General features: G+C 34.9%; 1 protein-coding gene across 2 annotated transcripts; it reads right to left on the bottom strand.

Annotated features, from left to right (window-relative positions):
• Window positions 1–987: 987 nt before the first annotated feature.
• Window positions 988–15358, bottom strand: LOC106670511 (G1/S-specific cyclin-E1-like). 2 transcript variants are annotated; one of them, XM_014400948.2, is made up of 12 exons: window positions 15170–15358; window positions 5051–5096; window positions 4588–4636; window positions 4475–4522; window positions 4267–4394; window positions 4079–4168; window positions 3852–4020; window positions 3674–3785; window positions 2650–2780; window positions 2124–2379; window positions 1888–2063; window positions 988–1795 (listed from the first exon to the last, which is right to left on the bottom strand). In XM_014400948.2, exons 2-12 carry the CDS (start codon window positions 5062–5064, stop codon window positions 1694–1696), a joined length of 1275 nt encoding a protein of 424 aa, XP_014256434.1. In that variant the 5' UTR covers window positions 5065–5096; window positions 15170–15358; the 3' UTR covers window positions 988–1693. The 2 variants fall into 2 exon arrangements, with proteins under 2 accessions (XP_014256434.1, XP_024086180.1); XM_024230412.1 differs by lacking the exon at window positions 15170–15358 and adding an exon at window positions 7757–8079.
• Window positions 15359–15621: the final 263 nt, after the last annotated feature.

Raw genomic sequence — 15621 nt, 5'->3', positions numbered from 1 at the left:
CTCTCAAGCATCAGCCAAGATTTCTTCAAGGGAATTTTTTGTTTTATGGTAATTTATCTCTATAAAGATCCTTTTTTGGAAATTAATATAAACTTGTAATGTGCATATACCTAGATATGAGTTCCATACCCTATTCCTGACATGTGACCTCAATCCCTACTTTTTGCTAAATGGACTGATGTTTTTTGAAATATTAGTACATATGTAATTGAGAAAACAAGAAAAGATGTGTGCTTTTGTTCATTTATACCATTAGGATACTACAAAAACCAAAAATCTCATTTTGGCCTAGGGGGAGAAATGCAGGGGTCTCATGACACATCCCTTCGCCACAGGTCTCTCAAACGTTTACGTTTGGTTTACTTACTTACCTAATCTCAATTTGATTCACCATCTTTTAAAAAATGGCAAGCTTAAAAGAAACAAAACAGAAGCTTGAGGGAGAAGAATTTGATCCTGAAATACTGCCTGAGATTTATGTGGACTACCGAAACTATAAAAAATACCCTGTATGCGTTTCTTGAGGGTTTGAAAGCATGACTTAAAACGCTATAAAAACCAATTAATTTTGTATATTCTTCAGGTAAATGAAATTTATTAAGGAATGTTTAGGAAACATTTTATTATAAAATTATCATCAAAATGCAATTGGAATTAATTTAACGTGTTATATCACAAGTCTAAATTTTTATAATGCTAAACATTCACTTGAAGTAGAACAATGCCACAAGTCTTCTTTTTTCTTCCTTTTCTCTCTCTCTCTCTCTCTCTCTTAATGAATATAATAATAATTTACTAACAAAATAAGAGAGAAATTAACTGCAACAGGATAACCAATTCATCATTTCTAGTTTTAAATATATTGCAAGTGATTTCTAAACGTAATTTTACAATCATTTCTATTCAAAAAGATTCGCATGAGCCATATTGGAATGATTTTAAAGTCACAATTAAATAAGGGACATTAGTTACATAGTACCAAAAAAATATAAAAAAATTGACTAACTATATTTAAAATGTAACAGTCTTCAGTATTAAATCGGCTATTTAAACTAACATAAAAAAATATCTTTTAATTAATTTAATTTAAGAATAACTGAATAAATTAGAAGTGAAAAGCAATTTTGTTCATCAATGCAATGTACATAAAAACCGAATTGCAATTCTGACAAATAACAAATTCATAGCAAAGTAGATGTTGATAAATCGCATTCAAGTATGCTATATTATAATTCTTGACAACAAGGACAAGCAAGTGTTTTTCATTTAATTTAGTCTTTGACTAGATTTGGCTCAATAAAACAATAGAAAAATCAAAACAGTCAAATGGTAGTGCCCTCGTCACAATTCAACTAAATATGTTGTATTTCTTTTATAACGATTCCTGGTTTAACTCATATTCTCTTCCTGTCACACTGCATCATTTCTGACCAACTATTAACAAACAAAAAACAAAATAAAAAACAGTTCAAGTTGAAACGATACTGCAAAGTATCAAGGCAAATGAATTGATAAATTACAAGAATCAAGAGAATACTGAGCGTTATTACTATCTATTTTTCCGGAAGGCACAACCCAATACAATAAATTATTAATGCTATTAAAAAAATCCTAAATTTTGTTCAAACATATCCAACTAACAACTGGTAAACAAAACAATTTTGTATTTACAAATCACATTAATATTAATGATTTAAAGTGATTGTTTCTTGGAACTCAAGGGTGGTGTTAGCAATCCCACATCGGTCTGATGCTTCGGATCAGATTTTAACAATAATTTTGCTTGGCCAGCTTCCTGAAAACAAAAATTATATCAAAACCAATTATAGATGTATGCAACACTTAGAATAAAATATTGCTACAATACAAAAAAAAAAAAAAACTTACAAGTAGTTCCAATGTCACGGTATGTTTTAAAACGGTGTGAGAGAAATCGGTTGGTTTGAATTTTGAATCTGAAGGAAAAGTATTCACATTTTCATCCGATGGAAATTTTTCCTTAAGCACATCCCAAAAAGGTTCCATCCAGGAAACACAAGTGATGATATCAGATAACGCAAGACCTGAGAAATACATACACAGTTAATAATCAGGGGAGGGGGAGATTTTTTTGAAATATTTACCAGAAATTGATAAAGCATTGGATTTTGAAAAGGCTAGATACATGGTTGAAACGGCAAGTATTTTGTAAGAATAGCTTAAAAATCCTTCGTCTAAGCTTACAAGGTCCAAAAGTTGAGCAACTTTGCTAAACGCTTTAACCGAATACTGCTGAATCATGATGTCTTGCTTTTTTGAAGAAGTGCGATAGTAAACTAATTGCATCAGGGTTGAAAGCCACCCATTTGCTGACAGAATAGTACACCTCCAATCAATCGCCTAAAAAATAAACAAATAAAATAATATAGAAGAAGATTGCCAGTGCAGCATCCGAAGGGCACATGCCATGAGAACCAGCCAATACTGGAACTCGGTGTGAGGGATCTTTAAGGTGAGTTTGGGGTGAAAATTTTGGAATTAGGAACAGACAAGGAATATTGCAGTTATTATGGATAGTGAGGTTAGTGATGTAGTAAGGGGCTTTGATAAATTGCCTCAGGATTTTTGATTGTAAGGATGCGCTGGAGAAGAGCCAAATGTGAAAAATACCTTTATCATAACTAATTCCATTTTAATTATTTCTTCCTCAGTGCATGCACCATCAGTTATATAAGCAAATTCGGATACTTTTGGTGGGAATATTTCTTCGTATTTTGCTGCTATAAGAAGGCATGTGACACCTAAAACATAAATTGAATGTATAAGTGTTAAAATGCTAAATTTGAAATAAATTGTGTGCACAGATCCCCTCCTTCAAATTACGACTTTCACCCTTTAAAGACTAGAGTGGAAAAAGCCCTATTGATTGAGTTTTCATCCCAAAAGTCAGTCTAGAACAAACTACAATGTGTATGACATGGAGGCAGATTTGAGGTATTGATTACTGTATGAGTTCTGTCTTGGACATAGAACGGCAGACTCCTGTGAAATTTACAGTAATAAGGTATTAACTGAATGTGTGTCAACAGTCGTTCCGACCTTTTTGTAATGGAGACGCATCAAGTTCCGCTCCTACTTATTACTGGGTATAAGTGTATAAGTATAAGGTAGGTACTATATTATTATTATATTACACTTATTACCACTGACATTGGGGGACAAACTGTGACATTTTTATTTGTAATATTTCTAGATTTTAATATTCATTTTCTCCATGGAATTATGGCTAAAATAAATTTAGTGAGCACAAACCAGTGAAGGAAATACAACCATTTGTGCATAGAGGCAATGTCACACTGCTGCACTCACTCAGGTAAAACTGTCGAATTATACTGGCAACAGTTGCCCTCTATATTCAACAGATCTTGCCCTTTCAGATTTTTACTTGTTCCCTAAATAACCAATCTAAAAAGTAGAGAATTTTTGGATGAAAGCACAACAGCCTGACTTGAAAGATTTGTTTTCATCTAAGACTTTATAAAAAACCGAGATATTCTGCTACAAGAAAGTTGCCATATGTTATAGAAAACCAAAGAAATTATGTTTTGGATTAAAAATGGAAACTGTGAAAGGTGTTTTCTGAAAACCGAAAACACGCATACCCAATTAGATATTCATAGTTAAATCCACCTACCTATGAGTTGTAGCTGTGTCTTCTGTCTATTCTTGGTTATGCTTAAAAATCTATCGAGATAATCTAATGCCAAGTAATAAGTCTCACGATGTAATTTATACACATCACACACCTACAAATAATTGAACAAGCTCATCAGTATTGTACTCAATAATATTTATTAAAAATAATTACTTACTTCAATTAACCATTCTAAAAGGACGCTTCTCATCCGAGGCTGTAAATTTGGATGGTTGACAAACGGTGTCGGTAAACGGATATTTGTGGCACTTCTACTATCATCGCAATAACTTGACCAAAAATCCAAATAGGATAGCCAGCCGAAACTTCGTTTTGTGTTGACATTACTAAAATAAAGGTGTATTGCTAATTAAAGTGATAAAGTAATATAAACAAATGTGCCACCTTTCAGATGAATCTCCTGAATTGAGACTAGACATGAAGAAATCTTCATCTTCGTCACAATCGGAATCATCAGTTTCTATGATGCTTGACCTAAAAATAAATAGTTTGTGACATTTCTGTGATTTTGTTCTTGTTGAAAGTATCAAAGTAAATTGTATTGAATGCCTATAAAACAAAATACTGCTCACCTAATCTTTTCAATCGCCTCATCATCAGAAGATTCATCATGATCCTGAGTAGAAGATAAAGCCAAGACAGATAACTCTGTCAGAGGAATTCTCTCCATTGTATGGTTGTCATTGTCTACATAGTTTCTCTGAAAAATAAATAATCAAGTATGACATCGCACCTTATGCTTTTAGAAATAATTCTTCAATTTAAACATTTGTAACTTACATCTTCTCTCCTTTTCTTCTCCAATATAACAGGCTCATTTTCGATGTTCTGAAATAGAAGACACTTTGTGAATATCTGGTATAAAAATTCAACTTTTTCTAATACCAACTTACCTCACAACTATCTGATGGACGCCGCTTTCTTTTTAAACCTACTGTAGTTCTGTAAATCAAATAAAATTATTAGAAAAACATTATATAATGGGGAAGATTGTAAATAAAGTTTTCTAGAAAATAATGCACGTTTTCATGTTTTCTTTCAATTACTCCTCTATATAATAAGCTTTACATTTCATGAATTATTCTTTTGCATGAATGTCAACACTTTTTGATTCTCTTCCAAACAAAAATGTTTGTTTACCTCAGGTAGCATTTCGTTACTTGGGCATAATTCAGTCTTTACTGATGTCAACTCGCCATTTTCGCATAATTTCATTTTACGAGTTTATACTCAGTCAAGACGGTGCCCAAACGGCCAGAAACATTAATGGAGTCTGGGGCAATGGCAGTGCAAGTGATCGTAAGAGTACAAATAAAAAACTACATATTTTATCAATTGTGGTTTTACTGTACTTACGATTGACGCTGCATCGTCTCAGAGAAAACCAAAACTGATGAGCAACCTAAAACAAACATACATATAAATAAGTAAAATGTTTATAAATTTCATTCAGCATGTTTTAATCACAAGGGTTTCAAAAAAGACAGCTTTATAAACAATGGTCCTATCGTATCTTATATAAGTTAAATTCTTATTAACAATTTTTCCTTATGTTTATTGCGTACAAGATTATGGGATTTCATTAAAAACCCGGACAAACCTATTATTAATTGACCAAGGAAAGTTTGATGAGGACACCTATCAGGTCTATACCCTTTTGCTGCATGCCAAATTGCCAAAACTCTAATAAAACTACGGTCTCGGTTCAGTTCAATCAGAAAACAAGTTCATAAAAGGACCATCGTAGAAATGAATGGCTGACCTACTAAAACTAGGCAGTTGATTAGAAGAACCGGCTGAACATTGCAGACTCCAGAGGCATATGTATAGACTTGGAGCAACAGAAAAAAGTCTATGCGGTTAAAAATCTGGCCTCGGTAGACCAGGACAAAGATGATAAAAGTTCATTAAAGGACCATAGCAGAAACTAACTAAAGCCTAAGATTACCAAAGATAGCCGACACCTTTTAACTTTGCTTCTACCTCAAATCAACATGGTTTTGGTTAAAAATGACTCTCAGCCTATAATTTATTCAAAAATATTTATAACTTGCAAGACTTATTGCACTTGTATTGATTCTTCTCCAAATAACAATTAAAATCAATTTCTCAGCATTAACTAATATTTTTTTAATATGCCTATTACTTTTGACACTAATAGTTTTTTTGTCAGAATCAAGATTTTGGCCTTTGGCAATAAAATTAATCAATGGTCAAATATCAAAAATTTATCTAAATAGATTTTATTTTGAATTTTACAACTGCAATTTTTCAGCTTTCGGAGGCTGGAATGGCTTTTCCATTGAAATAGACTGTACTGGATTTCCAGAGGGCAATGCGATTTGGGCGAATTTATAATTTTTATCCTACATTTGTGAGACCAGGACTGGAGTTGAAATTAAGTTGGATTAGGATTAGATGTCAGGATGGATGACCAGTAAAAGAAATTATTATGCTGTGTATATTATGACTAGGAAGGGCCTAGGATGTTGCCCTGTGGTACACCCGCGTCAAATATTTGTTTGGCTAGTTTCAAAATAAATCTGTTATTGTGTGGGGGGATGAACCTGAATTCTCCTCCTCCTATCTTCTTTCTCTTTGCTACGATGTCTATTTTAGTGAAGTTGTAATTGTTTGCAAAATTAAGCCAATACCGCAAGATAAGCATCATAAGGGCTGGAGTTTGAAACAGGTAGTTGAATAGGTAGTAGGATCAGAATTAGATGTTAAATTGGTTGTCACCAGAAAAAGAGCGTGTATTGTGAATATGACAGTACTTATTTATTATGCTGCCTTGGGGTAAACCTACATCAATCTGAATATGTGCATTTACTAATTTAAAAAATAAATCTATTTACTAATTAAAAAATAAATCTATTTACTAATTAAAAAATAAATCTATTTACTAATTAAAAAATAAATCTATTTACTAATTAAAAAATAAATCTATTAGAATTTTTTATTGGATGATTAATATGTTGCCCGAGGGGGTGAGGAACCTGAATTTCTCCCCTATTTACTTATTTTACAAATTACTGCTTGCTAGGACGTATGCAGTTGGAGGATAGCTTGGGGAAACATCAGAATTAGATGACAGAATGCCTCAGCAAAAGAGCTTGTTTGTAGATACTATGTGAAGAGAAATGGCCCAAGGATACTGCCCTGGGGTACACCCACATCTAATCTAAATATTTGCATTCACTAATTCAAAAATAAATCTATTATAATTTTTTTATTTGTAAGATTTTACTATGTGGTATGTGGGGGATTAAATCCTATTTACTTATTTTATGAATTTCTTCTCGCCAGGGCGGATTTTTGTAAAGTTGTAGAAGAGTGAGTGAAATTGAGTTTCCAATTATTTGCACAATTAGGCCAATACTGCTGAAGAAGCCAGACCAGGATTGGAGTGTTAAATAAGAGTTGGCTAGCACGGGAGGACCAGTATTATATGACTGGATGGCTGTTGTATTCAAAACAACATATACTGTGAATAGGAAGGGCCCTAGAATGCTGCACTTAAGCCACTCGTGTGTAATATAAATAGTTGATTTATCAATTTAAAAATGGTCTGTTATTAAAATTTTTTATTGATGGGGCTGGATGAACTCGAATTTTCCCCCTATTTTCATGATTAACAAATTTCTCCGCGCTAAAAGGTAATTTTTGTATATAAAGTCGGAGAATGAGAGTGATATCGTGTTTCCAATTATTTATTTGCACAATTAGGGGCCAATGCTGTTGGAGAAGCGAGACCATGACTGGAATGTTAAATAGAGTTGAATGATAGCTAGGGAAGGGTCAGAATTAAATGACAGGATGGTTGTTGTCAGAAAAATAGCGTATATTGTCAGATTGTGTATATTGTGAATAAGAAAGGACCTAGGATGCTGCATTGAGGTACACTTCATCATAATTCTCTTAGCTAGAACGTAGTTTTATGTAAAAATCGGAGAAGTGCGAGTGATACCGTGTTTCCATCTTATTGTAGCACAAAAGCGATAAACACTGCTTGAGAAAAATGATCACTTTGAAATTTTTTTTTGTAAACTTAATTTTCACCTCAAATGCAATAAACCCAGAAATACTCTCGGGGCGAAGAGACGTCATCAGGCGTCAGCGTAATTATTTCCTTTGTTCCACTAATATTCCACGAGTTAAGTCTGGGCTATCAGTAAATGAGCTGTCCCGGAACATCTGCCCTATCAAGATGGGCAAGGCAGATGCCTAGTGCATGGGGAAGCTGCACACAAAAAGTCGACAAATGCTCCCCTCCTCCCGGTGAAACACGTGCGTTTTCATTTCAGGTGACGAATTATAAATAACACGGCTGAACAACTTTCGCGTCCAATATAATAAATTAATTTGCAAGACGGACTAACAACGGGCACCAATACTGCTTCCCTTAGCACAAGTCAGCAATTCAACAGTTGATTTTTTTTTTGTGCAAAATTATTGGTTTATGCTAGGTTTTAAATTGGGAATATCAATTATCAATAAGAGGTAAACATACTTAATCCTTAATCCAAAACAAGGCTAAAGGATTTTTCAATGTTTACTTTTTACGGTATTTAAAATATTTTTCAGTCTTATTTGAATTCTGAAGCAACAAACTGTTTAGTTTTCATCTTTATTGTCTGAATTTCAATTTTTAAACTTAAAAATGTCATTTAGTGCCCAGGATGTTGCGCGTGGTGTGGCACTTATTGATGATGGACGTTACGCCCTATGGTAACAGAACCACAGAATGGCAGGTTTTTGACTTTGAGAATTTTGCGAAACCGGCACCTTACTGTTTGTTGTTCAAGGGATTCATCAACTCCAGGAAGTTCGAGATGTCCAAATTTCTGAAAATTATCAGTATGTGTAGAGATTAGTGACCGTTAATCAGTAGTTATTCAGATATCGTGAGATGGGTGGTCGGGTGTGATGTAGGTTTCAGAAAAACATTTTCTTTATCGTGCCAACGTTTCGATCTTTTATTGAGATCATCTTCAGGGCCAGGGATTTACAAACAATGTTTACATTTAACAAATACATTTAGGATGTGGAAAAGTGAATTTATACAATGCAAAATATATTTTATATTACACAGAAGACAAACACTTTGAGTGAGTAAAAACACCTTGTTTGAATATAAAATATATTTTGCATTGTATAAATTCACTGTTCCACATCCTAAATGTATTAGTTAAATGTAAACATTGTTTGTAAATCCCAGGCCCTGAAGATGATCTCAATAAAAGATCGAAACGTTGGCACGATAAAGAAAATGTTTTTCTGAAACCTACATCACACCTGACAGCATCTCACGATATCTGAATAACTAATTATCAGTATGGACTGATTGCTTTTCGCCAAGTAAGAGGACCAGAATTAACCAGAACACAATGAGTTGCACGGCTTAAGAACATAGCTATTGGTCTATGGACGATTGGTCTGCTGTACGTTTGACAGATGAGTGTAGATTTGCTCGCGATCTCCAGATGGGCGTGAAAGAGTGTGGAGAAGGCGAAATGAAAGGTTCGAAGCTTGCAATTTTTCCCAGAGCTATCATTTTCAACGTAGCTCAGTGGTTGTGCGGGAATTTCAATGGACAGTCGCAAACAGTTGGTTGTTGTTCGTGGAGGGCCTTTGATTGTCACCCTGAAATGTTGGAGCATCATGCGTTGCCCATCCTCGTTGAAATCAGCGACTTCCCATTCTAATGCACGATAATGCCCGTCCACATGTCGCTCGCATAGTACAAGCGTACCTTCAACAGCATGACATCAGGGTCTTAGCCTAGGCAGCCCGTGCTCCCGACTTGAACCCCATCGAACATTTATGGGATAACCTCAAAAGACGAATAAGAGCACGTACATCATTTCCAGATACACTCCACGATCTTGAAAGGACTCTTCGTGAAGAATGGGCTTACCTCCAGCAAAGAGACATTTCCAGACTGGTAGAAAGTATGCCGAGGCGACTTCGAGATGTAATCAATGCACGAGGAAGAAATACGCGATATTGAAATGTTAATTAAAAATCTTGACAAAATTAAAACAAATTTTATCTGTCCGTCTTTTTTTCCTTAGCAATTTACATTTTTTGTAGACAAAGACTCAATTCTTAAATGTTAAAAAACGTGAAACTTTGATTAATATATAAAAATATTTACAAATCAAGTTATATCAAAAATTGTTAGAATTTTTTGCCTGTCAGTGCATTGAAAGTTTAATTTATAAATTATTATTATAATATAATCTATATTATATTATTATAATATTATACAATCTCACTGGAACTCTCGACACGACACGCAAGAATGGCACAATTACACAGAAGACAAACACTTTGAGTTAGTAGAAATACTTTGATTGAATACATAAAAAATATATTTTGCATTGTATAAATTCACTTTTCCACATTCAAAATGTAATTGTTATATGTAAACAATGTTTGTAAATCCCAGGCCCTGAAGACGATCTCAATAAAGATCGAAACCTTGGCACGATAAAAAAAAATGTTTTTCTGAAACCTACATCACACCAGACCGCATCTCACGATTTCTAAATAAATAAATAATTATTTTATTTATGCAGAGCCTTATAGAAATTATAAAAAAATACAGAAAGCTTTTAATAGTTGAAGGAGTTGGTTCCGCTCACAAACTGGTTTTACAGTTGTCCATATTTTGAGAATTAAATACTCAGACTGCAAGGGGAAAAAAACCACCACGTTTCACATTTTCACACGAAACAAATGACACCTCGAGAAATAGCTCTATGCTTTATGTGAGTATGAAATACAACACTTGGTTCAACAATTATATTTATCTGCATTGTTTTTTTTCCCAATCATTATATTTTTAATTCACCCAGGCCCTGAAGACGTCCTAAATAAAGGTCGAAACGTCGGCAAAAAAAGAAAAAGGTGTTTTTCTAAAATACTTCATCACTGACCTCCTCACGACTTCAACAAATTATTTTTATTTTTAATGTATAAATCTGATTCTCATTTTTCGGATATTCCATTTTTCAGGTCCCTTCACATCTTCATTCCATAAAGGGCCAAAGTTTAAGTGAGGTTTTCTCGGTTCTGTGAATGCTGAAAGATACGGTGCTTAAAGAAACGTTGCTCCTACTAATGAGCTTTAAATGCATGTACTTAATTTTTCAGTTATCAGCAATATAAAAATAACGTTGTTACTAAAAATTTCAGTTTCTCGATTACAAATTGTTCAAACAAATGCCATTGGGTTTTTGAAACAAACCACTGTTAACAAATAATGAAAGTAATAAAAAATAAACAAAAGACTCTATGGTGACAAACTGAACATAAGAAAAAAGCAAAAAGCTTTTAAGAATTAAATTAAATGTTAAAAAAGTACACCTTCTTGAAGAATGGAAACATGGTATCGTTTCCTGACAGATTTTCGTTGTTCAATTTTGTACCAGTCTTTTTTCGTTTACTTAAAAATTAAAAAAAGGCTGCATAAAATTAAATGTTCAAAATGACCATCTTATTGAAGAATGCAAGTCTGACACAGTTTCCCCGACAGATTTGATTGCTTTCAAGGCCTTCTGTTTTTCCTTGAGTTCAATTTTTCACCAAATTTTTTTTTCATTATTTCATTAAAAACAAAAAGTTTTCAAAAACTGAACGTTCAACATGTCCACTTTACTGAAAAATGTAAGCCTGGCGCAGTTTCCTGACAGATTTTATTGCTTTCAAGTTTTTCGTTTACCTTTTGTGCAATTTTGTACCAAAGAGACTTTTTATTATTACTTAATAAAAAAAGCTTAAAAAATAATTAAAATTTGTACAACCATTGAAAAATGCAAGCTTGAAAATAGTTCCCCAACAGAGTTCATTGCTTTCAAGCCTTTTGTTCTTCCTTGCGTTCAATTTTGTACCCAAGTCTACTGCTCTTGAGCCTTTTTCTTTTTACGTTGCATCCCTTTCCCACTTTTCAATAACTACAAAATCTTACGAATGTATTTTTATTCAGTTTGAAATTTTTTTAAGCAAGTAAACGTTAATTTTACACTGGTGATAACTGACCTTTGAAAAATTAAGTACACGTGTTTACAGCTCATTAACAGGGGCAACATTTCTGTAAGCAGCACACATCATATTTACAGAAACAAAAACTTACTTTAAAGTGGAAACAAGAATTTGGCAAGTGTAATAAAAAACACCCTCATAGGGTTTTCAATGCTCTTTCCATTATTATATTCATATTTACAGTAAAATTAGCATTTTATAATGTAAGGCCGATTTTATGGGATAAATTTGTGAAAGGTTGAAGTAAACGGAAAAGTGTAATATTTCGAATACAATTGAGAATGTGAGGTGATTACTGACCGTTAATCGATATTTATTTAGAAATCGTGAGATGCGGTCTGGCGTGATGTAGGTTTCAGAAAAACATTTTCTTTATCGTGCCAACGTTTCGATCTTTATTGAGATCATCTTCAGAGCCTGGGATTTACAAACATTGTTTACATATAACAATTATATTTTGGATGTGGAAAAGTGAATGTATACGATGCAACACACACACGCACGCACACATTTTATACATTCAATCAAAGTATTTCTACTAACTCAAAGTGTTTGTCTTCTGTGTAATTGTGCCATTCTTGCGTATCGTGTCGAGAGTGCCAGTGAGATTTTGCTATTTTGTGTTTATATACATTGGATTTTGAAGGGGTGGGGAAGGATGTCGGTAAGAAGACATTTTTGTATAAGGCGTCGGCTTCTTTGAGGTGTAACGAACGTGTTCTTTGATAAGAGTTGTGTTGGGCCATTTATCCAGACCGCATCTCACGATTTCTAAATAAAAAACAATTGAGAATTTGGAACTCAATAGTATACTATATTTATATTTGTATAATAATATAACCATTTGATTTGTATAGTAATATAATATGCTTTGTCTTGTTTAGAATTGATTTTTTTTACTCTACTCTGAAAATTTACAAATTCCTTTTTCATTCTTCACCCCCACTAAGTTCCAGTAGAACGTGAGAGACCTTATCAATGGGTCCGCTCAGTTTCGCTCTTCTGTCGTACACGATCCGCGCAGGAAACGTACGAATCTTTCTCACTGGTGCTCAATCGTGCGTTCAGTTAAGACCTGCGACTAGAACCAAGCACGAACATGAATGAAGATCAAACACGACATGCATCCATTGGGCATCGTAAGCCAACCACAACACAATAAGGGTGGATCAAGTACGTCCAAAAAGGTCGCAAGTCCAATATGACAAGAAAATTTCAAAGTCAACCACCTTGAACCAAAACTTTGAATTTTGGACCGAAATCTTTAGACTTGTTTGATTTTCGGACATGGCAATTAAGAGGTAGAAGAAGAGAAGAAGGAAAATTTATTTTGTTCAAAAGAAAAATAAAATTTATTTACCGCGTCCCCCACCCTATCGCAATCATATTGTCTAAAGTCTAATAAGACCAAGAAAATTTCAGTCGACTAAGTAAACTTTTATTTTTGGACCAAACGCGTTTAACAGCTGACTTAGTACCCAAGAATGTAAAAACAACATGGGAAATATAAACTATTTAGTCTAATTTATAAATTATTATTGTTATTTATATAGGCATCGTAGAAATTATAAAATCTTGATTTTATACAAATTATAAAAAAAATACCTAAAACTTTTAATAGTTAAACAATTCATTAGTAATAGGGTTGGTTCCCCTCACAAACTGGTTTTGCAGTTTTCCAGATTTTGAAAAAAAAATGCATTTAATGTACGTACAATTATTCATTCCATCAACTGTTTTTTTCTGATTTGCCGAACTCTGGCGATTCTTCAGACTTATTTGATTTTTGGACATGGCAATTACGAGATAGAAGAAGAGGGAAAATTTGTTTTTGTTCAAAAGAACAATAAAATAAAGAACGATAAAATTTATTACCGCGTCCTCCACCCTGTCGCAATCATATAGTCCAAAGTCCAATATGACCATAAAAAATTCAAAATAGACCAACTTGAACTAAAACTTTGATTTTTGAACAGAACACGTTTAACAGCTGTCTTAGTACCCGAGAATGTAAAAATAAAAACCAAGAGTGATATAAACTATTTAAAGTTTAATATATAAATTATTATTATCTATGCAGAGCCTTGTAGAAACTATAAAAGAAATACCGAAAGCTTTTAATAGTTAGTAGACGTGGAGACCTTATCGACGGGTCCGCTCGATTTTTTTTTCGCTGTTCCGTTGTACACGATCCGCGCGGGCAAATTGCAACGTAGATCGAAACCGGGACGGATTCCCGATAGGACACGCGTCAAAATCCTATCGGGCGACCTTTGTTTCATCAAAAATTTTCGATTTTTTTCCGCCGACGAGAGCGCAAAAAAATCGAGAGGAAACGGCGCTAGAAGTGTTTGAAATTTGCCGAAAATAGGTGAAGAAAGGATATACATTAAAGTGTGCGGTTTTGCACAAAGAAAAGACAAAGCGGATTTTTTTTTCAAGTGCGAATTTTTTCCCTTTATTTTTAAATTTTGTGTTATGCCTTTTAAAAAGTTAAATAAAAAATATTTTCATGCCCGTTAAAATTGACTGGGTTTTTGTGAAAAAATGACCGTCCCGCCCGCGCCAACGTTTCCCGCTTCGGAAACTAGAATCGCCGCCGCCTGTTTTCTTCTCCACCCCCCCCTTGAAGTGATGGAAAAGACGAAGTCATCGCACGGACCGGCATCAGCTGTGAGTGGCAGCCCAGCCGCGGCCGGACCACAAGGTGGCGCTGCACAGTCAACAAACCCGGTTCCCCCGACCCGCCCGAGTCGACGGGACAACACAAATCCCCTGGGATCGGGCAATTAATAATAAATTTTATTCAACGACTGGTCAAACCCCACGCAGGGAGGCCCTGGAATATCTCTTCCCTCGTTTTTCTGTATTTTTAAAACTTAAATTTAACGTTTAAGCTTTAAGTACAATTGAGCGGTTTGTTTTGTTGGCATTTTTGAAATTGTACCGGGCGGGAGTTTCCTGTCGCACCGAGTTCGAAAGGTCGGGCTTTTTTCTTGATAACTTCTCGCCTTTCATCGGGTCGGACAGGAATTATTAAACAAAAAATAAAATAAAACGATTCTCATTCTTTTACAACTTCGCCTGAAATCAGAGTTCTTTCGACACACGGAAACGATAAATGAACGACCTGTGGATGAGTGTGATTTAATCAAATTCTTAAAATATTAAGATTAAAGATTGTTCGTTTTATGACTGCGTGTTGTTTTTTTTTCGTGGGAGAAAGGACGATGAAACCGCCAAGGATCGGGCGGGGGAGGGAAAATCAGATTTTTTAAAACATATTTTTGAATTGAGAATCCCCGTGATCCGTCGGGTCTCGCTCGAGCTGCCGTACGATTCTCAGAGGCGGTTCTACTCGTTATTCGTCCCGTCGTGAGAGATTTTCATTCAAAAACATAAAATAAAAATAGTAAAATGACTTACCTTTTTTTTCAGGCGATCATGCCAGGAAATGTAATAGCTGAATAGCGCCTTTTCGAGATAAATCACAATAGCGGGCTATGGCTGGATGCACGTTATACACCCGCGTTTGAACGGATACTCGAATGTTAAGAAGCGGCGTCCGGGTGGAAAACGGCTGACTGAATGCGAGAGAGAGACCGGCCGGCGGAAGAGTCGACTGTGGCGGTGGCCGAGGGGAGGGAGCGAGGCCGTGATTGGCCAATGGGGCGCCCCACCTCTCGGCCCGTTCCTCTTTCCTTTGCCGCTCAGCTGGCCGCGCTCGCCCGCGCACCGGCGGGAAATCAAGGGCAGCAAGGGCGCTCGCTTCCAGGTAGTCCAATCACCCCGGCCGCCGCCCGAATTCCTAGTCGGAATCCGCTCAGGAAATTTTCTTCCGCCGCCCCGGCCTCAAACACAACCGGGCTGTCAATGAT

The sequence above is a fragment of the Cimex lectularius genome, unplaced genomic scaffold (genome assembly GCF_000648675.2).
Source record: "Cimex lectularius strain Harlan isolate CLEC.00 unplaced genomic scaffold, Clec_2.1 scaffold31, whole genome shotgun sequence".
In the NCBI taxonomy this organism is placed as follows: domain Eukaryota; kingdom Metazoa; phylum Arthropoda; class Insecta; order Hemiptera; family Cimicidae; genus Cimex; species Cimex lectularius.
Note: the sequence above shows the minus strand (reverse complement) of the source record. Positions and strands in the feature narration are given on the sequence as shown.